The sequence below is a fragment of the Cucurbita pepo genome, chromosome 19, assembly GCF_057944985.1.
Source record: "Cucurbita pepo subsp. pepo isolate OVF chromosome 19, ASM5794498v1, whole genome shotgun sequence".
Taxonomy (NCBI): domain Eukaryota; kingdom Viridiplantae; phylum Streptophyta; class Magnoliopsida; order Cucurbitales; family Cucurbitaceae; genus Cucurbita; species Cucurbita pepo.
Genome location: NC_141816.1, coordinates 11,785,546 through 11,809,249, shown reverse-complemented (window position 1 = coordinate 11,809,249; position 23,704 = coordinate 11,785,546). Strand labels below are relative to the sequence as shown.

General features: G+C 35.8%; 3 protein-coding genes and 2 long non-coding RNA genes across 5 annotated transcripts; 2 read left to right on the top strand and 3 right to left on the bottom strand.

Moving 5' to 3' along the window:
- Nucleotides 1-429: 429 nt before the first annotated feature.
- LOC111781854 (uncharacterized) lies at nt 430-4,785 on the top strand. The gene is made up of 5 exons (XR_015414457.1): nt 430-748; nt 1,175-1,292; nt 1,387-1,533; nt 2,418-2,565; nt 4,324-4,785. It is a non-coding gene; the product is annotated as an uncharacterized LOC111781854 (long non-coding RNA).
- Nucleotides 4,637-5,516, bottom strand: LOC111781853 (uncharacterized). The gene is made up of 2 exons (XR_002813018.2): nt 5,132-5,516; nt 4,637-5,019 (listed from the first exon to the last, which is right to left on the bottom strand). It is a non-coding gene; the product is annotated as an uncharacterized LOC111781853 (long non-coding RNA).
- A 3,204-nt stretch (nt 5,517-8,720) lies between these two features.
- On the bottom strand, nt 8,721-9,812 carry LOC111781703 (uncharacterized). The gene has a single exon (XM_087120136.1). It carries the CDS (start codon nt 9,793-9,795, stop codon nt 8,917-8,919), a length of 879 nt encoding a protein of 292 aa, XP_086976262.1. The 5' UTR covers nt 9,796-9,812; the 3' UTR covers nt 8,721-8,916.
- A 2,147-nt stretch (nt 9,813-11,959) lies between these two features.
- On the top strand, nt 11,960-17,259 carry LOC111781462 (secretory carrier-associated membrane protein 3). The gene is made up of 12 exons (XM_023662059.2): nt 11,960-12,229; nt 13,253-13,387; nt 13,481-13,543; nt 13,946-13,979; nt 14,599-14,721; nt 15,073-15,135; nt 15,225-15,318; nt 15,705-15,750; nt 15,866-15,933; nt 16,281-16,329; nt 16,721-16,786; nt 16,893-17,259. Exons 1-12 carry the CDS (start codon nt 12,170-12,172, stop codon nt 16,977-16,979), a joined length of 888 nt encoding a protein of 295 aa, XP_023517827.1. The 5' UTR covers nt 11,960-12,169; the 3' UTR covers nt 16,980-17,259.
- A 344-nt stretch (nt 17,260-17,603) lies between these two features.
- On the bottom strand, nt 17,604-18,267 carry LOC111781463 (uncharacterized). The gene has a single exon (XM_023662060.2). It carries the CDS (start codon nt 18,178-18,180, stop codon nt 17,773-17,775), a length of 408 nt encoding a protein of 135 aa, XP_023517828.2. The 5' UTR covers nt 18,181-18,267; the 3' UTR covers nt 17,604-17,772.
- Between the last annotated feature and the right edge of the window lie 5,437 nt (nt 18,268-23,704).

Genomic DNA, 23,704 nt, shown 5'->3' with positions numbered 1-23,704 from the left:
AAATTTTTATTTTTACTTTATAATTTTAGTTGCGATCTAAATTAATTTCTGAAATGTTTAAATATATTACAGAGTTATTAGTCACAAAAATTAAAAATGAAATGACAAATAAAAAATCCAATATGAGACGTGAAAATTCATAATCAACTAGGTAATTAATCTAAACGTAAAAAATCATAAATTAAAATTTTAACTTGAACCTCAAATAAAATACTTGAGAAAACATGGTGACTTTATTTATTTTTTTAATTATAATTTGATCGATGAAAATGGAGAGCCCAAATATGAATCGGCCAAGGCCCGAAGAACCAACATCCCTCGGTGAGCCGATATCGTTGACCAGTCAAACCAGAAAGTGGGCCAGAAGGGTGCATTGGCGTTAATAAAGCGACCGTCACACTCAGAACTCCGTTTTAAAAGAGTGTTTTCATTTGTCACGAACTTCTGCGATCGCGGTAGTTTTTTCCCGCGAAAACTTGTTGAATCATTTTCACACAATGTTTCTCCACTCTTCCAATCCCAAAGTCTCGAATCGTCTATGAAAAAAGAAGAACAGATCTTCACTGCGCTCTGTTTATGTAAGTTCGAAGGCTCGAGGGGGGGTGTTTGATGAGGTTGCCTTGCATGAAATGGATTTGGGGGGCGGAGGCTTGGAAGTAGTTATTGCGAGATTTCGATGGCGTTGATGTGTGCGGTCGTGTCACAGTTCCCGATTACGATGGATCATCTGCAAAATATTGGAGCAACGGTAATTCTTCAATTGATATTCCATTGCAGAGCTTAAATGATCGATCACAGTACCTAGCAGTTTTAGTTATAATAAAAATGATAGGTGACTCTTGCTCCGGTAAGGAGAGCTGATCTTGCAAATTCTTCACTGCATTGCTTACTTTTCCTGCCCTACAAAGTGAATGTTCAAGACAGCTAATGAGATTTTAAAAATTAGCATTTAGGGCAACGAATTTAATTTGGTTGAGCTTTGGGCAGAAGGTTTCAACTAGGAAGTAGGGAAGTTGTTTATTCATTTTCTTCTCGTCAATGGAATTGACCCTCCCCTTCCATATGTCACCATTCATAAAATATATTATGCTAAGACTGAGGTGGAAGGCTAGCGATTTTGTACACGATTCAAATATTATTTATAAACAATTTAGTATATTTTGTCTCAATTTAGCTTGCAGGCTATGTGAATAAGATAATGAAAAGAAGCTTAATGACGTAAAGGCTAGGGATCAGGACATGAAAAAGTTGGTGAGTAACATGTTATGCTGTGGTGGGGCATGCTGATGCAGGTCGGAAATTCTGGATGGAATTTGAGATTAAAATGTGTCCTTCCATTGCATTTGGTGATCAGTTAATTCATTCTATGTTGTTTCTATTTTATAGGGAATTTCTGTCTTTTATTCTCTGGTACCACCTCCACCTTACCATTTGCTAAACAGGTATCTCCTTATACATGAACTGCAGATAAAGATCTTGAGACGAGAGTTTGACAGGTTCAACAGTCGAGAATGTTGAAGACTTGAATTCAGGGTATGATGCGTTCTTAAACTTTGTGAGATTACTTAGATAACGAGTGGTATTGATACTTTGTTAACTTATCATTGTTAGTATCATTGCTCTCTTTGTGTACTGGGTTCGATTTTCTTATCCTCGTGTATGATATAGATATTTAATTTTTTGTGTCGAGTGTGAACCACAGAGGCTCCTTGAAAGCACTTCCATAAACAAATTTGTTCTGTACTTTGGATTTTGTCACAACCTAATAAGCTCAAAGGATACTTACGATATTCCTGTAGAGTTGAGGTGAGAGAAGTTCAGTGTTAGGACCCCGTTTGCATAGAAAGAGACCATAACGTCCATTTCTTGTTCTACTTTCAAGTTTTATTTACGCCTCACAATTTTACTTTTGACTTGAAAATGAATATGTTTTGACTACTGACTTATGATACTACGATGTTATTTGGTTCATCGATTAGCTTTTTCATAAAAGCATCTGTTTTGTGTATGCTTCTAATGCTACAGTCATGGGCTGTTTGTGGTGTCACGACAGTCAGCAAATAGTATATCGCCTTTTTCCTTTTTTTTTTTCTTCTTCTCGAGAATGAAGAATACTGAAATATCTGTTCTCTCTTCGCGTACTAATGTAAGCCAAATTCTATATGAAGATATTGGACACAAGTCCAATTCTGTTCTTCCACCTGCGGGGGAAGAAAAATTGAAGTTTCTATTTGGTGTGACTCGATCCAATTGACAGTGACATACTTTGTTAATCGTCTGTACGGACAATATCCTAAACCTTCTCCTGAACTCCTTGCATTACTCATTCTCTCAGTTTACATTTGCTTATTTGTGAAATATAAACTAATTATATTTATGTACGCATATATAAAGGACTCCACTCTTCCTTGTTACAGAAACGTTTAATGGAAGAGTAGAAGAAATAATGCACTGCTTGCTTTTTTAGATGTTTCTAAATACTCAGACGTCCTTGGACACAAGTTATAGCGCTTAAAGATTGCAAGGTGAATGCTGCTATTCTTCTGAGCCAGAAACACGTAAAAGGTTCAGTATACTTTATCTACAAGCTATTTTAATTTTTTTTTTTTTTTATCTGTGGATTTACGTTGCTAGGCTCCAACTTTTACTACTGTCAAATTACAAGAAGAAACTACTATCGTCCATGATTATTTATGTTATTCTTTAGTGGAATGAAAGAACAAGAAAAAAAAAATACATGAGCCAGAAAGTGGCTACTAGAACAACAAACACAGACAGTGCTCCAACTGTTGCTAATCCCTAAAAAGATATAAATCGCTAAATAAATTGTTACAAGAAGCCCAAATAGAGGTAATGAAGTGAGCCTCCAGCACACCTTCCCCAAGAACTACTCTTTCCATGAAAATCTCTTCTGCCCTTCTCCCACCAAATATTCCATAACACAGTGAAGAAACCACTCTGCCACAGCCTTCTCTACTTCTCTCCTGAAAGGAAGGACATGACAATACCTCTTTTCGAGCATAGAAGGACAATGGTCAGTCTGAGCCACAACAACTTTTAGTGACTGAAAAAACCTTAAGTGGAGATTCAAGGGAAAAGAGCAAAGCAAAAAGATTTTATTTCATTTGACTGGATTCTCTTCACATCATGGTGCGAGATGCATTGGTGTGTCAATGCTTTAGTCCATGGCCGATATAATTTATTTGTTGCTTTTGCATGGCGGTGATTTTAGCATCTTAGATGCAGGAGATGGTAATCATAGTAGAGAAAACCATTCTCTCAATTCCAATGTTCAATAAATTAATTAAGAAACGATGAATGATTCCCTATTTGAGAGCTCAATTCTAAAGCTATGCCCTGTTCGATTTTGGGAAGGTTAAATAATGTTATTCTCATCCCTTAATTTTTCCATGCTCTTGCTGTACTCTTTTTTGATCTTTTCGTCTCTCTAATTTCTATGTCGGTCCCATGCAAATTTGAGTTTGATTGTCTTTACAGATATGGTAAATTGTATCAATTATGATCTTCTCGCTTCAATGCAATAATAGAAATTTTGTTTCAATTCCTTATTCTGATTCCTTCTCATTCACACTCCTTTAAAGAGATTTCCTCTCACTCCGGTGTTTTACTTTTTTGTTTATCAATATAATCTGCCCCTACACACCCCGAAAGGAAAAGGGTGCAATCGATGGCTGAATATGGGCCATATTACATGGATCTAGTCTCATTTCCTTGTGCTGAAAACTGGGGCTGTAAGTTTTTCTCCTGGTATGTTTAACCTAGAAAATACAACCAACACTATCGTCATCTTTTTAGATCTTAAATTCAACATTATGATTTAAGCTGCCATTCAGATGAGGACCTTCCAGGAACTTGGAGGATGTAATTCATATATACTCGAGGGAACGTTAATGAACTTTAGTTTCATGATAATATTTTACAAATATCTTTCGAAATGTGCTTTTCTGAACATTCAGATTTTATCGACCATTTAGTGTACTAAGTTGCATATGGATAATTATTGCCCCACAGGAAAGTTTGTTAGTGACTTGTCACTATTATGGCTTAAATGATTTGATAGAATTTCATAATCAAAACTGCAAAGCTTTTCATTGCTATGCTCGAAGGCCCTTATTTGAGCGCTGCGCCGCCCAAAATTGTGACCAGTGATGGATTTTTAAGAAATGAACAGATTATAAACTCAAAATAATTGTATTTATACATTCATTTTTCTTTCGATATTGTGTTTCGTCAGCTTCATTGGCAAATAGCATGTTTTCCTCTCCTTTCTAACCTGTTATTGCGCTTAACAACCTTTTGCAGACGAATGTCACAGAGTTTCTTCAAATTCATCTGTTAGAAAATAGCTTCTGCTTACCCGAGAGCTGGGATTGTCTGCAAAAGTAAATTGGTAAATACTAGACACTGAGTTTGCCGTGTGAGAAGATGGAAGAATAAGAAAGGGAGGAGTGAATATGTTAAGGATGACAGTCAAAACTCTAGGATCAGTTTTTCTCTCGAAACAAAACCAATTAATAATATTAAAGATCATAGACAAGCATAGATGTACAAAAAATGCAAGTAGATGGCTTCTAATCAAGGATGGAGAAGAAAATGAGCAGGCAAAGAGTCAATCTGCCAATCAAGAAAATTCACTCAGATTTCACCAGAAGTACAAAAACCCACATGGGAGAGTGATTCAAATTTGAGCTAATCTGAATCTTTGCAGGTTCTTCAGGTGCAACAGCTTCAAATTTGCAAAACCCATCATCAAAATTTAGAGCATAGCTGCAAGGATCATATTGAAAATTGAACCTTCTTTTTCCTCCGTTCTTGATGGCTTTCTTCATCGCTGCTCTCATCCTCCAGAACAGTTTCCTGAATTGCTTCCTACTGTAAGCATTCATCCATTCTATGCCTCCCACCAATCCCATTTATACAGCGTCAATTTCTATACTCTAAAATTGCTGCTGCTAATCCCAAAAATGTCATGAAATGAAGAGCAGGGTGCGATATTTTCTGGGTATTTGAGGAAGATTATAAAGGATTCACAGACACAGAGACAAACATCAAGAGTTGCAATGAGGTTTATGCAGGAGTGTCAGAACTAAAACAACAAAAGAAGATTCACCTTTTTGTATACAGGAGTAACGAGTAATAAGAGAAAGGGCAAAGCGTAATCTTTTGGCCTTCCAATGAAGCTTCGCAGTTTCTGCTGAGCCTCTACGATGATCGGCCTTTTCTCCTTGGAGTCATGTTGGAATGCTCAAATTCCATCAACTACAGCGATAAAGACAGAGAAGGAGAAGGGGAGAGAAAAAGGGAGGGAGAACTAATAGCTGTTGCAGTGGGCAGAGAGCCTACAAAGACATATCAGTATCGAATATTGTTGCGGCAAAAGTAACGAAGGAAGCTGACTATGTTCAACGGTATGTCCTCGGTCTTTACCTCTTTCACGGGCATAAACATATTTAATGTTCCACTAAGCGTTTTAATAATTCTTTTCGGTTCCTAAAGATTCATTCTTTTGAAAAGCAAGGAATAAACTTCCTTTTGAACATTCTTGCTGGAAAGGATTATAACGATTCAAACCTTCTCCGTTATGAATTTAGCAGAAAGATGCTGTTGCAGGAAATCCTGTCTGTGTTTTAGTCAAATTGTCAGTATAATTAAAAGTTGAGGAAGTAGAGATTTGTTTTCCTTCTAAGCTTGAACTCTTAATCAAATTAGTAAAGGATGTTGCCTATGGATACAGACGCAGTAAACCAGAAACTCTGGTACCGATCAATCAAATCCGAGTTTTGCCATCTTATCCATTGATTTGTCTTCTTCATCAGGCAAAGTGGAGGAACTTGATTCTTGATAACTTTTATAGGATTTTTAGGCCTTATTGCTCTCACACTTTCTTTTACTTTTTCTATTTAACCAATAATCTCATTTTTGTCTCACTCCACCTCCTCATCTGTACGTAGAATCTTCGGGTTTCTTGCCATCTCCCCCCCACTGTGCAGAACTACATACAAAGGGAGATGGGGATCATCCTTGGCTAATGACTTGTCACTCTAGCCAACTACGCCACCCTTGTCTTCTCTTTCAATTACTTATGTAGGGTCATTATCCTACACAAAGTGGGGATAATGGTCTAGTTTTCCATCGGCTAAAGTCTTCCCATATGACACTTTCTCATGGTGGGGTCCCTCTTAAGTTTTTTTAATGGTTAACCACAAGCTGGGGATAGGATTGTTTGGTGGACCTTGAGTGCCACGTGTCAAGATCATAGGTGGTGGTGATACAGAGGACTGATCCTCCCAATAAAGGCTTGTTGATGATGTTCAGATTGGAGGAGGTATGGAAAAAGTCCATATTCCAAATTCACCTTTTTCAAATGCTAGCATTAATGCCCATTGCCATTCTCTCGCAAGATCGTTTTCCCATTCGTACAAAGGCCATTTGGTCTGCCTCTACCTTTTTCTGCAGATTCTCTCTGCAACCGGTGCCTTATCAGAATTTTCTGTCATTTTATAACTTTCTCTTGGTCATCGAATATTTCTGCTGTTTTCCCATCTTTTGTCCATTTCACTTTCTTGATACTAAAAGATATTACCCGAGCTGAAGCCTTCTTGGGTTTTCAATAGATGTAAGGAGTGGGGATTGAAACCTCTCACTTAAAGGATGCTTTAACCATTGGACTATGCACTCATGTTTAGACAACTTAATTTGGATTTGGATGCTATTCCTCTCTAGCGTAAGGTTCTCTAGAAATTTTCAAATTAAGCTTGGAATTTGATTTTGCCCTCTGGCCTCTACCTCATATTATGAAGCAAAAGAGTTGTCAAAGTAAGGGGGGGGGGGGGGGGGGGGGGGGGAATGCATTGGCCTTCGAATTCAAGCATGCCAAAATAGAGTATTGCTTTTTAAGCCTAGCTCGTAGGAAAATGCCTTTTTATGTTGGGTAAACAAACCTTTACTGTTCGAAGCCGAAAGTGTGTTGGCGAAAAGAAATAAAAAAAGTTACACGATTTAGATTTCCAATGTCACAAACGGCAATAGTATCTCTGCTGGATTTGCTTCAATGTCCTTTTTTGAGCTTCGCAATAACATTATTTTTTTAAAGCATGTGATTTTCTTCACCGTAGATATCAAAATGGAAATAAAAGCTCAATGATAATAGTGGTAATATTCCATGAGTTTTTTTCTTTTGAAAAAAACTTGTTTAGGTATGGCATTGTCTTTATATCAGTATCAACCTATATTTTTTAGACTTTTCAGACCACCTATCCTCTTTATCTGTTTGCTTTTTGGTATTTCCTTTTTTTTTTGGGCAAAGATTTATTTCATAGTTTAAAAGTTATAATTTTTTTTCTTGTTTGTATGATTTGATAAAACCCTGATAAATAGTATTTATGAGTGTATCACAGAAATTTATCCTGGGACTAAATTCTTATGTTTCTATAATTTATAGGGACCAAATTTGTGTTAAAAGTATAATACTAATTTCTATGTTGTTACTGTATTTGGTAAATTGATATAGGAAAGGTATATTATTCTAAATATAGGTGATGTGTGCAAATGTCTATTCATGGCACACGTGACAATCAGAGGAGTTCCATCAATTGAAAACTTTTGGAACGTCACGATTTCACTAATATTTTATCACACACCATTTAAGTTGTTATTTTATTAATTGAATTTGAAATCACTTGGATTGTTGATGGTGTGGACACTAATCCGGCTTGTGCTTTTTGCAGGTCCAAGAAGGAAGCAACACAACATCCATTCGGTGTGGGCTTCATTTGCAAGCTAGCCCAGTGGAAGTAGTAAGATAGGCCTGGTACGCTCAAAACTCTTTAACTCATTCGTTTTCTTAGCCCACTCTCAGTTATTTCAAGAGAGAGAGAGACGTTAAAAATGCACTGAAAATGCCCCAAAAAGCTTTTTGAAAACTAAGCAATCATGATCAAACTCGACATTGTTTTTGTGTCTCTCAAATGCCATAGGATTCGGATAGAAACAGAAAGCGGGGGTTTCGCCTTTTTTTGAATTTATTTCAAGTTACCAAAATCCGCCATAAGTTGGGTTTGTATTTTCCGTTGGAATTGATCCATTGGGCATTGGACCACCCCCACCTTCCAACGGCCTCAAAAACCCTGTTTTAATTCCCCCCCCCCCCCCCCCCCCCCCCCCCCCCTTTCCCTCCAAACTATATCTGAATTTCAACTCCGTTTTCCTCTCAATCTATATTATTTTATCATAAACTTTATAGAAGAGACAAACAAGACCAACCGTCACATTTTTTGTTTGATACAATCATAGCGGGTATTTTTGTAGCTTTTGGGCGCATTGAGCTTAGCTATCTAAGTTTGTGCAACTTGAAGCTATTTTTATGAAACTCATATTTCATATTCTATGCTCTTAGTTAAATCTAGAATAGTTACTATTATTGCATATTTACTTCTTTTATATGATATTAAATTCTTTATTTTTTAATTTTTTAAAGTTTGAATTATAAGCGTAGTAGAGAAAAATTGACAAGAACTTGTGCCATTAATTCGGGAAGACCCATTATACACATTTTGGATTGTTGCCACCTATCATCCGTCAATGTGATTAACGTTTAAGAGTCTAATCCTAATTATCTTCTTTATTTTTCTCCTTAATTCAAGTGATGAACAGTAACTAATCATTCTTTCTTGAACTTCTGAATTGAAATTATGATTCAATTACCAACAACCCCACCGCCTTGCTTTGATGAATTCTCCGGCGACCGGCCGCCGTGATTGTTTCTTTACATTAGTAAAACATAGAACGAAATCATACAAGAAACAACAAAACCCACACACAAAAAAAAAAAAAGGTGACCAATTGAGAATTGAATTTTTTTTTTTTTTTTTTTTTTTTTTTTTTTTTGTCTCACTTTTAGAGGAAGATGAAGCACTCCAAGGAAACCAGTGGGTTTTCTAGTGACTCAATCTGAGTGATCATGTTTCCATCAGTGATATTGTTTTCTTCTACTACTTTTCGACTGGTCGCCTGTGCTTGTGTTGTTGCTGTCGGCGTGCGAAGCGGCGATGATTTACCGGATTTTCTCACAGATGGGGTCCGCCCCAGGGCGGATCTAGACCCTCCGCCGTCGAAACGTGCGGTGGCTGGGGACCGGGATCTCCTGCCGAGATTCTCATCTGGGTCTTTCTGAGTAGGCTCCGTCCTCAATCCTCGATGCGTCATTGTTGGACTTGCGTCTCTTTTCTGAACCAATCTCGCCGACCCAACAAAGCTGTTTCGTCGGACCGGCGACTGGTCTGATCTCCGGTTAAGTGTCTTGTTCGGCGACAATTTTCTTTTCAACCCAACGTCCCCGGGAATTGATTGATTTGTCGGCAGTGCTTTCAAGACCATTTGATGAACCTCTTCACCGCCGTCCATTGTATCGGTGAAATTGGCGGTGGCGAAAAACTTGTCCGGGTTGGAAATTTCATCGAACTCAGAAGCCTGTTGTGCAATTCCATTTATGGGAATTTCAGGAAGCTTCTTCTCGATCTCATAGGTGACCTTATCTCCAACAGGTTTTTGGGCTTCATCTTCTTCCGGTGGGCAATTCTTCAGCGGTGGCGAAATTGGCAGTGGTTTCAGAGCATGCGTTTCAGAGAGAACTTCTTTAACTGTCTCTTCCTCCATGGAAGACGGCGGCTCTCTGCTTCCGTTGTCAGTTAACGGCCCAAATATCTTACCAGCGGCTGCCGCATCGAATTTATGAGCTGAACTTGACGATTTCCCCGAACTAACGCAGCAACCCATTTTATCTGGCGGCCTTCAGAACATGTCGGCGGCGACGGACATTATAACATGCCGGCGAGGTTGCAGAATCCTCAATCTTCCATGGAGGATGGTACTAATGAATGGGCGAAAGAGGGAGGCTATAAAGAGATGAAAATTCGACAATTTTTGAGGATTAAACTTTTTTTATTTTAATGATCCTAAAACTTTATACTGGATTAGATTCATAAATCTTTTAACATTTTAGTTTCAGATACCCGACCCGGACACGTAATTGAAATTTTAATGTTTTGTTAGTGAAACAGTGATTAAAGCAGTGCATGGGACATGGGTCGGGCTACCGGACGCATTCATTATCACAACCAATACTAAATGTTTCTATAATCCCCCTTAATTATTAACAACTCTTTTCATAAACACTCTAAATCTACCCTTTAAAAATAAATTTGTTAGGGTAATGTGGCCGAATAATGTTATCGAAGACATAATGAAATAAACGTTTCAATCATTTAAAATACAACTTTGGGTCGCTCTCGTTTTTTCATCTTACATAATAACTTAATTTAAATTTTAGTTTTCCATCAACTTAAACGTCAATAATCAAAGAAATGACGAATAACCAAGCCTCAAATAAACATGATGGGAGGAAAAAATAAGAGAAAACAAAAAAACAAAAAAAATGATCCAAAAATATTTTTAATTAAAAAACATGAAATAAGAATATATATATATATAATAAAAATCGCTCGTCATAAAAAAAATAAAATAAAATAAGGATGTAATTGTTATTATTTTTAAATGTAATTAATGGTTTTCCCGCTTGTGAAAAAAGGAAAAGGTTCGGCCGTTACGGGTAGATCCAACCCAAAATGAAGTGAAACTCTCATTAAAGGATCCAGCGCCCGACATGTCGTTGGGCCTTGGGCCCAAACCCATGTATAACGGCCCACTTTATTTGGTGACCGACACAGCTGATTACATTTTTTTTTAAGTACATGAATTATATATAGTAAATAATATTATATCCACGTTTTTTTTTTCTTTTTCAATAATAAATATTGTGTATTGTTAAGTGGAATCTAAATTTCCTTATTTTTTCTTTTATTTGGTAAATAATATTTTAAAATTTTGGCTCTCCAAAAAATAATATATCCATATGTATTGCATATTATAAGTCCAACTTTTCTTTCGATTTTAATAAAGAAAATTAATTAATTATTATTAACCAATCATAAATTTCCAATTTTTATAGTCATAGATATATTTTTAAGTCAACCGTATAAAAATGAAAAATTAATATCTTTATGAATAATAAAAGTCATCGTTGATAAACATATAAAAATACTTTATAAGTAATCAAAGTTATGGTTAACAAACATAATAAGAGGCTATATTAACAATAGATATGTAAATTGTTTTTAGCACTGATAGAGACCTAAAAAAATTTTAGATTTGTTAATTATCTAATGGCAAATATAACATTTAACAATTTCATTACAGGTTAAAATTATCCTTAATTTTATTATTTGTGCTATTGGTATTCAGATTAGACACCAACTCTATTTTGATTTTACCCAAGATGTTTCATACCAATGAAATTATTTATTCTCATTTATATCGATAAATAATTATTTCGACAATTGATAATAAATAATGAAAATAAGAACGGGTTGAAAATGGTGGTTGAAAGCTCTATGTTCCACTTCCGTTGTGGAGATTGATTCGAAATCATTTATGATAGGTTGAAGGAATATTCACCGTCAACTTACCTAATCCACCATTTATATCCAACCAAATCCATCAACTCGAAAAGAAGGTTTGGTTATAACATTGCTTTCCCATTTACTAAATTCATAAGCCTTTGGTCCTACGGTTTGTATATTGTTTAAAAAATTAGCATTAGCTCGATATAACATTAAAAAAAAAACAAATTAAACATATAACATAAAAAAAAATTATTTAATTTATTTTATTAAAAAATAGATTAATATCCAGGTCACGTGATTTGTCATTGTGACGATTACAAAGTTAAAATTTAGTTATTTTTTTTTTCATAAATTGAAATTTGTTGTTTATGATTGTTTTAATTTTTTAGTAAATAAATATGGGTAAAATTAATTTTCACATTTGTACGAACAAAATTTCCATTATTTAAAGTCTTTTGAGTTGAAAGGTATTAAGCTGGACGGCTACCTTCTCTCACTTTTTTCTCTCTCTCTACGATTCCATTTTCTTCTTTCCAAACTCCATTTCCCCCCGATTGAACCGTCAAAGTTCCTCGGGTTTCAGCTTTGAATTGCTTCATCCCTAAGCGTTCTCTCCATCTTCCTCTGTTCAAATCAGATCTAGGGTTCTGCGATTCCGCTCCTCGCTTCCGTTTGCAACTCTCTCCGCCATGGCTGGTCGGTACGACAGAAACCCTTTCGCTGAAGAAGAAGAAGTCAACCCCTTTGCAGTGAGTTTTCCTCTATCTTTGATCTTCTTGCTTTGGATTCTCAAATTATGCTCCCAACTTGCTACTGAATTTGGTTGGTTTTAGTATGCTGCTTTGCTGTGTTGTTCGATAGACTAGGTCGTTTGAGTATGCGGTGGATGCGGATTTCCGTTTAGCTTAGTGGATTTTTGGATTTCTACTATTTTATTTTCTACGGTTGGATTGGATCCTTTTTTTCCTTCTTCTTATCCGAAGTCTTGGAAAAAGAAGCCCATAGAAGATTCTCACCCCTATAATTTGGTTTCACTCGGCATGAATTATCATCAAGATAGATATCCACTTACTTGGACATTCAAGCTATATTTAGATTGTGCCTCTCGAATTTCTGCGTATACCGGCGGGATATTGTAAACCTTTGGATGTTCGGCTTACAAACCTAATTTCCGATCTATCTACAAACCAGGATCCTGCAGTTGGGTGAAGACATCGAGGAAATCAAATTATGACGGAGGTGTCGTTTCTTTTTACCATCTGAAAAAAGTAGTCTAACCTCGACTGTTAAGCTGCTGCAGTAGCTAGCTGCTCTCTGTCTTCCCCAACCAAACCAAAACAAAAGTAAAATAGAATAGGAAAAGGGATTCAAGTATTCAGTCAATCGAGTATGGATAACCTTTGCAATTACATTTTTCTATTAAGAGAAATACAGCTTTGTTTAATAAGTTACTTCTTTCATGATTTTTTTTTTTTTTCAGTTCCCAATTTTCAATTTTTTGGGAGATGTTAGTCTTATTTTCCCGTCTTCCTAGTTAATATATGGTTCTTGCTCTTTATTACTATAGTTTTGTCAATAACTACACATTCCCTTGGCACATGGATAAACTGAAAATCATTCAACCTGTGGTCTTAAATTCAACCTGGTTTTAATGGTTTCATTCATCTCATGCTTCCATAAAGATGATTGTAACACTATATTTATTGGCTAAAATATTATCTTGTCAAACTTATTTACTTTTTTGACTAACTTCATTACTGGTAATCTTCCAGAATCCTGGAACTGTTGCCCCCGCTACAAATTCCAGGCTTTCACCTCTTCCTCCAGAACCAGTCGGTTTTAATTATGGTCATGGTGCAACTGTTGACATACCACTCGATTCAAATTCTGGAGGATCAAAATCTAAGGTTTTTGAGATTTTTAGTGTGTACTATGTTCTTTATTCCACCATTGATCTCCTGGGTTTTTTAATTGCACCAATTTTTTTTTTAAAAAATTAGGATTTGAAGAAGAAAGAGAAGGAACTCCAAGCGAAAGAGGCTGAATTGAAAAGGCGGGAACAGGTACTTCTTGAAGAATGCTTAAAATCTTTGAATAGGTTTTTGCAGTTGTCATTCTGGTGTTTAATTTCAAACTTGATTCTCATCTGGAAACAATCAGGATGATTTCCTTGTTTGATTTTGATTGATGTTACAATTGTATTCTTGAGAGTAGAAGAAATGGACTTTGCAAATATTTAGAATTTATTATATAATTTAATCACAACAAACTAGCCAAGCGCTGTTGCTAGTTCAAATTATGCATGAGATTGAATTTCCAAATCACAAGATTAATCCCCTTTGTCATCCTTTCCTCCGCTACTTGAAATGAAATGAAATCTTTGTACTGGTTCTGATTCATCTAACTTTAAATTTAATGTTTTAGGTAACTTTATTTAATTCTTTAGCATTCTTGGTTTAATGCAGGAAGTAAAACGGAGGGAAGATGTTGCAAATCGAGGTAATTTATTCTGACTGTTGAAGTCTATATCAGGATGCTAAATTGCCAGTAGAACTCTCAGAATGTATTTCATAAGTTTAGCGGCAATCTGTCATAATGAGATCATACCTTCAGTTTAGTCAAGTATAACTAAATCCATTTGTATTACGCACATGCATAAATCGGAACAATACTTGAAAAAGAATTAATTACGCACATGCATAAATCGGAACAATACTTGAAAAAGAATTAAGTAATAACAAATTTGGGAAATTCATGCAATCTGAGGATTTGACACCATAACATGTACAATCATATTCCACCGAGTGCACATTTCTCTTGTTGCCACTTTGAAAACTAGTTTTTGTGTTCAACTGGAATTCAGATGATCCATAGGTTCCCCAGCAAATCATTCTGCGAAAATTAAATTGCTTGTCAATCACCCTTGTTGTTGGATTTATTATTATTATTTATTATTTATTATTTAATTTTTAAAGGAAATTAACTCTCTTGTTCTGAAAACCACCTAGAAGGTGAATTAGAGAGATACGTTCAACTACTTGTTGAAGAATGAAACCGCATTGAAGATCACATGTTTTTTCCAATTCAGCTTATGACCTGATCTGTTCTTGTTTTGCAGCTGGAATTGTTCTAGAGCAGAAAAATTGGCCACCTTTTTTCCCAATCATCCACCATGATATTGCAAATGATATTCCTATTCATCTGCAAAGATTGCAGTACGTTGCATTTACTACATTGTTAGGTATGTGAACTTGTGGTCTATCTTGATTTGTTCGTGTATAGGCTGTTATTATTGATATCATTCAATAATCCTAGTTTTAAACCTGTTATATGGGCACTGTTGTTGAATCTTACCCTTTGACAATTTGATTGAAAAATTTAAGACAGTGTTTGGACAAGACTACTGTTTCCCCCCTGCAAAGTTGCCATTTCTTTATTAGACGGGTAGTTATAACAAAATATTTTGCTCGAGCTATTGACATAAAGGCTCCCCTGCGAAGTTGCCTTCATTTCTTTCTTAGATGGGTTATCACAACAAATCTCTTATGTAAGATATTGACATAAAGTACATTGTCATGTTCTGGTGGCACAGGACTAACTCTTTGCCTCTTCTGGAACATCATAGCTGTTACTACAGCATGGATTAAGGGAGAAGGTAAGTTGATATACCATTTTGCCAAAATGATTTATCTGTAGCAATTAATTGTTTTTATTGCTTATCATCTTTCCATTTTATGGTTGTAGGGGTAAAAATCTGGTTCCTTGCTGTCATCTATTTTATTGCTGGGGTCCCTGGAGGATATTTCTTGTGGTATCGCCCACTTTACAATGCATCTAGGTACCTTTTTTGATCTTTAAACTTGTCTGTACGCCCCTCTTTCTACCTTTTTCTATTTGAATGGGTTTTTTTTTTTTTTTTTTTTTTGGGTTTGCATTGTTCAAATAGATTGTTGTTGTTTGAGTTTAAGTTTAGGACTGATTACTTAAAGAATTTATATGACCAAATACTGAACTTTGATATTATTTTCTTATAGAAACAAAATGATATGCTTGTAGACTTTAGAAAACAATGGTAGTAGTAGATTTTTAATGAGTGTTATATCTCTTTCATGTAGTTGATAAGTCCTCCCCTCACTTCTGAAGGTGGAACCCTATATCGGACCTACAAGTATTGATCTGACCATGAAGATATTAATTAGCATTCTTTTATCTCTAATGTTGCAGGAGTGAAAGTGCTATGAAGTTTGGATGGTTCTTTATGTTTTATTTGGTAATACTATTTTGCGATACTCAGTAACTTTAGCTTTCTTCCCGAATAGCAAACACTTGGTTGAAAATTGGACATTTATCATTACAAATTTAGTAATGAATTTTTTTTCCTACAGCTTCATATTGGTTTCTGCATATTTGCTGCGGTAGCACCTCCAATAGTCTTCAAGGGAAAATCTCTGAGGTATGATCCTTTGTATTCAGTATTTATCATGTTTGGTTAATTTGTGTTCTCAGTATGGTTTGGTTTATGATGCTTTAAAATGTTCAAATCAGTGACTTCGAACACAAATATGCTTTAAAATTTCTATCTCCATTTCAGCTATATTTTTTCAATTGATCTTGATCTTTTACACACACACACACACACTATGGCATGTCATATCCATGTCTCATATACGTATCCGTGCTTCTTAGACTTCCAGATATGCATTGAGATAGTGCTCAATAGTATACTTTCTTAGATTAATAGAAGTTCCATATTCTTTTCCTCGTACTAATGATATTTTTTTTTTTTTGGTGTGGTAACAGTGGCATTTTACCTGCAATAGATCTTATTGGCGGACAAGTCTTGGTCGGAGTAAGGATATTTTCTTTTATTTATGAGCACATGACTTGGGGAAGATTCTCTTTTGATCTACTAAAAAAAAATCTGCCTACTTCCTTTTCAGTCAGTTATTTTATTTTTTATTTTTTTAACCTATATCAGTAAACCTCGGATGACCCACTAGATTGGGGAGATACATGGAGACATGTTATGATTTATTTGGTCTTCTTCGAAAAAGAAGATTTTTTTACTGATATGAAAATAATTTAAATGAGAGCAAGTTTTGTTAAGTGTGGTTAGAATTTCCCTTATGAATTGTGGATGCTCACTTTCCTATGATTTATCCTAGGAAAGTAGTAATAATACGTAGCCTCTAATTTACGTAGCCTGGAGGTTTCATACTCTATTTTCCTGTTTGTTGCAGATATTCTATTTTATTGGATTTGGATTGTTCTGTCTTGAATCAGTTCTCAGCATCTGGGTTATTCAGGTCAATTGTGCCTCTCCCCTTTTTTATATCCATACGCTTACAGATGTAAAACAACAGAATTGCTAATTCATTCTATGCATGGGCCGCTTTCTCTTTTGTCATGCAGCAAGTATACATGTACTTCCGAGGCAGCGGTAAAGCAGCTCAGATGAGGCGTGAGGCTGCCAGGGGCGCTGTGAGGGCAGCCATGTGATGCAGTGACCACGTATAACCACACCGATGGGCTTCGTCCCAGAACATAGGTTGTATATGCACTTAGCCACTGGCTGTGGATAAGTTTACTGCTTTAGGTTGACGGGCTGTTCAGTCACGTTGTTTCATTTTTACCACCCAACTTCAGTGTATGTTTTTTTTTTCGCCCGTGATGTAATTTGACCACCCCAGAGGTTGTAGTGTCAGTTTTATAGACCATATTGTTAGAATGTTGAGGTTGATTGAATTCTGAGTTCATTTTTACATGTTGTTTGGGAAAATTGGTTGTCGTGTTCAAGTTCTTTACCGAAATGTTGATGAAATGATGATAGTTGAATGGAAGGAGCAAAAGATGGAATGGGTTGGACGTGTTCTTGGAGAATTCATCATGAACAGCCTGCTTGTCTCCGATGCTTCTACATTTATATTCATTCACCTCCCATCACTACCAGATGCATTCGTTGTTCTTTTCCCATTTACTCATTCAAGTACAAAAACTTTCCATTACAACCTTCCATATATATATATATATATATATATATATATATATATATATATATATATATATATATATATATATATATATATATATATCACAAGAAAGGAAAACACAGTTCCACAAGAGTTCAAGAAAAACCATAATAATTATGATAATATTTATAATAACATATGATATCAGTCTGGTAAAACTGTATTACATAGCCTTTTTTCTTCCCATTAAAACAAGCTTACTAGTTATAGATATTTTTTCCGGCTACCCAGCGGCCGTGTCAAAGAAACACTCAGAGCCCTCTCTAACAATAGCCGATACACTTCTTAGTGCAGTCGATGGTGCAGCCACCGCCTCCGCCTCCGCCGCCGAAGCCCTTCCCCGATCGGCTGTAGGAGGAGAAACACTTAGCCGGACAAGTCACCTTCTTATTGTAACAAGGACCTTTCTCTTTACACACGACAGTGTTCCTTATGATCCCGCCCTTCCCGTAGCCACCTTTGGGGCCGCCGTAGCCACCGCCATATCCTCCACCGATGATGCCCTTATCCCAGCCCTTTCCAAAGCCGGGTATGTCGTCAAATCCGTTACCAGGTCCGAACATCCCATCGAAGCCGCCGCCGCCGCTGTTCCGAGCGGTGGCGAGAGAGAAGGGCGGCGAGAGAAGGAGGACGGCGACGAGAAGAGCGGAGATAGCCATGTGGCGGTTCATTTGGACGCGTTTTTGAGGATTACAAGTTGTTTGGGAGAGGAAAGTGAGGATTGGGGAAAGTAGAAATACGGAAATGGAAGTGGGTAAGGAGAAAGTGGGGGGCAGGAAATGCATTTATTGAAGATGGTATTGGCGGGGCAGTTGGCTCCTCATTAATGGGTATCTCTCTCTGTCTCTCTCCTTTCAAATTTTTTATCTTTTATTTTAAATTTATTTTTTAGTTGATACTATTGTTAATTGGGGATTCATATTCAACCCAAAGGCATGGCGGTGAATCTCTATCTCCTAATTTTCTTTTAAGCTTATCTACTCCTCCGCTCCTATTACCTAATACCTAACATCTCTTCTACTTCTTTTTCCTTCTCAATCGTGTTCTTTATTATTAGTTGCCAACAATATTATCTATAATGTCTAGCAAACTTTGGTGAATGATTTTATCCGGACCTTCTTATTTTTGCACCACATTGTTAGTTTTTACTTCCTCGTACTTTAGCCTGATAAATCGTAAGATCTTACATTGGTTGGAGAGAGTTATACCTTAGTAGATACGTTTTAAAACATTGGGAGAAAATTCAAATATGACAATATTTGCTAGCTGTGGGTTTGGACTGTAACATATGGCATCAGAGCTAGACATTGGTGGACGGTGTGCTAGCGAGGACGTTAACCCCCAATGAAGGTGGATTGTGAGATCCCATCTTGATTGGGAAGGAGAACACATAATTCCTTATAAGAGTGTGGAAACCTCTACCTACTAGACGCGTTTTAAAACCTTGTATGAGAAACCCAAAAATGAAAATATCGGCTAGTGGTGGTAGGTCGTAGACATGTATTAAAACCTTGAAGGGAAAGATCTTGAAAGGAAAGATCTTGAAGGAAAAACCAAAAAATGACAATATCTGTTAGTAAAATTTTGAAGGGAAAATTCAAATACACCAATATCTACTAGCTGTGGTGAGCTTGAGTTGTTACATAAGTAATTGTCACTTATTTGGAACTTCAATAGATGTCACGTCTAATCGACCAACTTTTTTCATACATTTTGATTTATTCTCTAAATATGCACTACCAACGCCACAAACATTTGTTTCCACTATTTGATAAAGTTGTAAGCTTAAAAGTCTTTTCCTACAAAATGGTGGACAACTACATATCGCATAAGCGATTGCCTCTTACACACAATTTCGAAATAAGTTTTTCTTGTCAAGGAACTTTTTTGACAATTGAAGATGAACTAAGTTATGTTAAACATATTGAACCAATTCTCTTTTGCCTCGTAATTTCCGAGGTATCTGATATATATTTTAAATATTAGAATTTAATCGATACAATTTTAAAAGTTATAATTAATTTTTATAGTTCGATAAAACTCTCTTAAATATTTCCAAATAATAAGAATTATATTCATAATTTAACACGATAAGATTTAATGACTATCATAATTATTTCATATAGATTGGCTCAGCCAAAAAGAGTTGAATTCTACTTAATTAGATATAATGGCCTTTATTGACGTTTCTTTTTATTAACATCTCATTATAATTTTGATTTTAATGTTTCTTCTAAAATAACAGAAACAATTTTTTTTTTTTTTTTTTTTTTTAATTTGGGTTTGATTGTTTTTATTTTTTAAAACAAATATATTATAATATTCACAAAAATAATGTGTGAATTAATTGGGAAAATGAAGAAAATAAGAAGATTAGTACATTAAATTTTATCTAACTCCCAACTTGAAATTCATTATTTCATCCCATTTTATCAACCCTTCACCAAATACCACACAATATATTCTAATAATTTTTTTAAAAAAATAGAATTTTAAAAATCTTTTCACATTTATTAATTTGTTAATTGAAAATTTAGAAGACAAAATCAGAAGTTATTAGTTAGTAGGTGAATATATAAAAGTCAACCAGACAATAAATTTATGATGTCATACAGACATGAAAATGTGAAAATAAATATTTAATTATATGATAAATTAGTCTCCTGAAGCAATTCAACCAACAAACAAGTTGTCGGGAAGAAATCCGATTAATTTCAGGGCTAAATAAAAAAAAAAATATATATAATTTATCAACCACTGATTACGAAATTTGCTTCCATCAGGCAATACGTGACCTGCACGTGCTTTTGTCCTTATTTTTAATTAATAGACGGTATTATTTAATAATTATTTGATTATTTAAAAATAATAATAATAGCGTTAAGTGGGCTTTGAAGTTGAAGGCCCAAAACAGGTCCGTACGTTTCATTTTTGGGGTTTGTTTGATGACGTGGAATGGAATCTTTCTTAGAGTGGCAGTCTTGCAGAGTGTGGTGGTGGGACAAGGCAGCGCTGCGCCGCGCTGTCATGGCGGATAGCCCACCCTCTCTGTCTCACTCCGCCACGTGAACCGCTTATTTTTATAATTCCTCTCTTACCCCTTGCTTTATTCTGTCCCCTTCTCTCCTCTCTATATAAATTTCCACTTTCCATCGCCTCTTCAACTCATTCAAATTCCACTTTTAACCTTCACTCCCGCCGCCGAATTTTTCCTCAGTCATAGATGGGCGGTTCCAGAAGCGACGACGGCGCCACCTACTCTCCCCGGAGTTCCGGCCGTCCGATTCCCAAGAGGGGACAGGTCAAATTGGGGATTATGGTGGGTCTCGCTCATTCCGTTGTTTCAATTTTCTCGCCAACCACTCGCCGGAGTTAGATTCCACGGCGGCAAGCGATGGGTGTCGGAGAGAGGTGTTTTTGATTTCGGTTGTAAATTTTTGGCTAATATTTTATTTATGAGATCTCAAAACAATACATTGAACCCAACATGTCTCTTTCAAATTTGCAGCCTGAGATTATTCATTTCAATTCTTTTCTTTAAAACCTATCATTATTATGTCGCTTTTTGTGTCCTTGCATTATTTAAAACTATATAGTATGGGTGATAGAACATTAATTTAATTTATATTTCAACTCAAATTTATAGATTGAAACTGTGGTACCTAAATGTCCCCACCAAAATGATTTAATACTAATTATTAGAATGGAAACAAAAACAAGATTATCGCACTTTTAACTGCCCTCTCAATTGTCTCTAAGCAAATACAAAAGGACAATAACTCTACATTTTATAATAATGCTAGACGAACTTTTATATAAATATAATAATACTAATTTTCATACATGAGTCTAACGCAACAGTGATGCTCATATATGAATCAATATGAATACCAAATGAATCTCCGGACAAAAACCACAGTTAGTAGTGGGTCAGCCTCAAGTCTTAGATACCCTATTTGCATTTTCCTTTTCCCAGTGGAAGCCATATAAAGCACGTTTTTTCATAATAAATATATTTTAAAAAAAATAAATAAATAAATAAAGTGAGATACTGAATTCAAGCTGACGTCATCAATGGACTAAGCGACGACGTCAGCTCTTCTTCTAAAGTGCAAAAGGTCAAATTTGTAATTAGCCAGAGAGGAGTGGGATCAAAACTCAAAAACCCTTTCATTAAAAAAAAAAAGCAACAAGAGAAGCACTAGTTAGGCAGGGTTAAAATCGTCAACTTACACAAATCCAAGGCCATTACCGTCATCTTGCCTTCTGGTTCTTGCCCATTTTCTCTTATATATATAATTGAAGTCGAGACAGATTCGAAGCATAAGAAGCACCGTCTTCAAAAAACAAATAATACCTTATTTCTCTCTCTCTCTCTAAATCAAGAAATTTCTGTTGCAGAGATGGCCGGTACCAGGACCAACACGATCAACGGTGGAAACTTGTCGAGTAAATATTCTGACCGTTTGATTCCGAAACGAGGTCAGGTCAAAATGGCTATCTTAGCGGGTATTGCTCACTCCGTCTCTTCGATCTTCTTTCACGGCGGTCGGAAATAACTCCAGTGGCCGGGAATCGAACCAGTTAATCGGAAGCGTTGAATTGATTTTTTAAATCGATGGCTCTGATTAGACGCTAAGATCTTCCGAATTGCTAATAGAAAGATGAGGAAGAAACCGAGATGGCCTTCCATGGCGTCGATCAATTTAGTGTGTGTGATTTTTAAAATTTTTATTTATGTAAATTAGCAAATTGCTTAATTTACGGTGAAGTGATAATATTTTTTGTTGTTGATTTTTGTACTCATTTGTGTTATTTAATTAAAACTCTTAAAGCTCAACAATTCAACTAAAATTACCAAATTACCGTGTTCATTCGGAGTTATGAACTTAAGCTTAATATTCCTATGAAAGCCAATAATTACAATAATTATAAAGTAAAAAAAAAAAATCATTTTTCAAGAGAAAATTGTTAATATAAACTTTATTTTTAATTTTTTTATTATAAAATTTTATACTAATTGAGATAAATTAGGTAAAAAAAATCCCAAAAAAGAAAAAGGGACAAAATCTGAGGATTTGGATGCGAATCTTTAGCCCTTCAACGTAATCCAACACTCTGTCAAATAAATTTTAAAAAATAAAATAAAATAATAGTTTTGAAAGGTGATGTGTTAAGCAGGGCTGGTGCGTTGGATTTGACCCCAAAAAAAAAAAAAAAAAACATATATATATTAAAAAAGCAGGCGGCTGGTATTGCCGGAAGAGAAGCCACCTGGGCCAGATGAAGCGTATAAAACGCCAGCGTGGCTCAGTGTGGTGTGAGTCTGGGGCAGCACCAACTGCCCGGATTCTTTTTTTTTATTATTATTAATTTAATTTTATTGCTCGGTAGTGGGAAGCAATATGATTTGGCAAATTTGAACACGTTTTTCATTTTTTTTATTTTCGTCAATAGATTCAAAAGCAGAAACCCATAAAACTTTATTACTTTCATTATGGTCTTGCCTTTATCTTGTCCCCTCGGTGGAATCCCATATTTGTCCCAAAAACCCAAAAACACCCTTGTCATGTAGAAAAATTCTCCCCTCGCAAGGAGAAAGTGGTAATTTCACAAAATATATAAAAATGAATTGGCTGCCTATATAAATCCACCTCAATGAAGCCTTAAGAGAGCATCCAAAACTTCAAACAAACAAGGTTCTATTACTTCTTCAAAAGCCAAGACGATGAACAACATCAACGGTGAGAGAATATGCAGGAGGATTGGTGGCCGTCCGATCCCAAAGCGAGGCCAAGTGAAGATGGGAATCATGGTGGGGATTGTGCACACCGTCACCTCCATCTTCTCTCACGGTCACGGTCACGGTCACGGTCACGGTCACAGTAGCAGCCAGAAACGTATCTCCCAACACTAAACAAGAACATTGGACATAATAGGACAAACATTTGTCGGTGATTTTCAAGTATCTTCCATTGGAAGGAGCAGCAGAAGCCCACCAGCTGGTGGAGAGTAGCAAGCATATAGGAAAGATACTGCTGATTCCATCAAAACATGATTGCTCATTAACTTGGTTTGATTGTGTTCTTATTTTTCCGTTACTTGTATGTCTTGTGGTGTCTGGTCAACCATTAATGAGAGCTGTGCTTGGCTTAATATGTATATACATTAATTAATAAGATCATGGAATTGAAG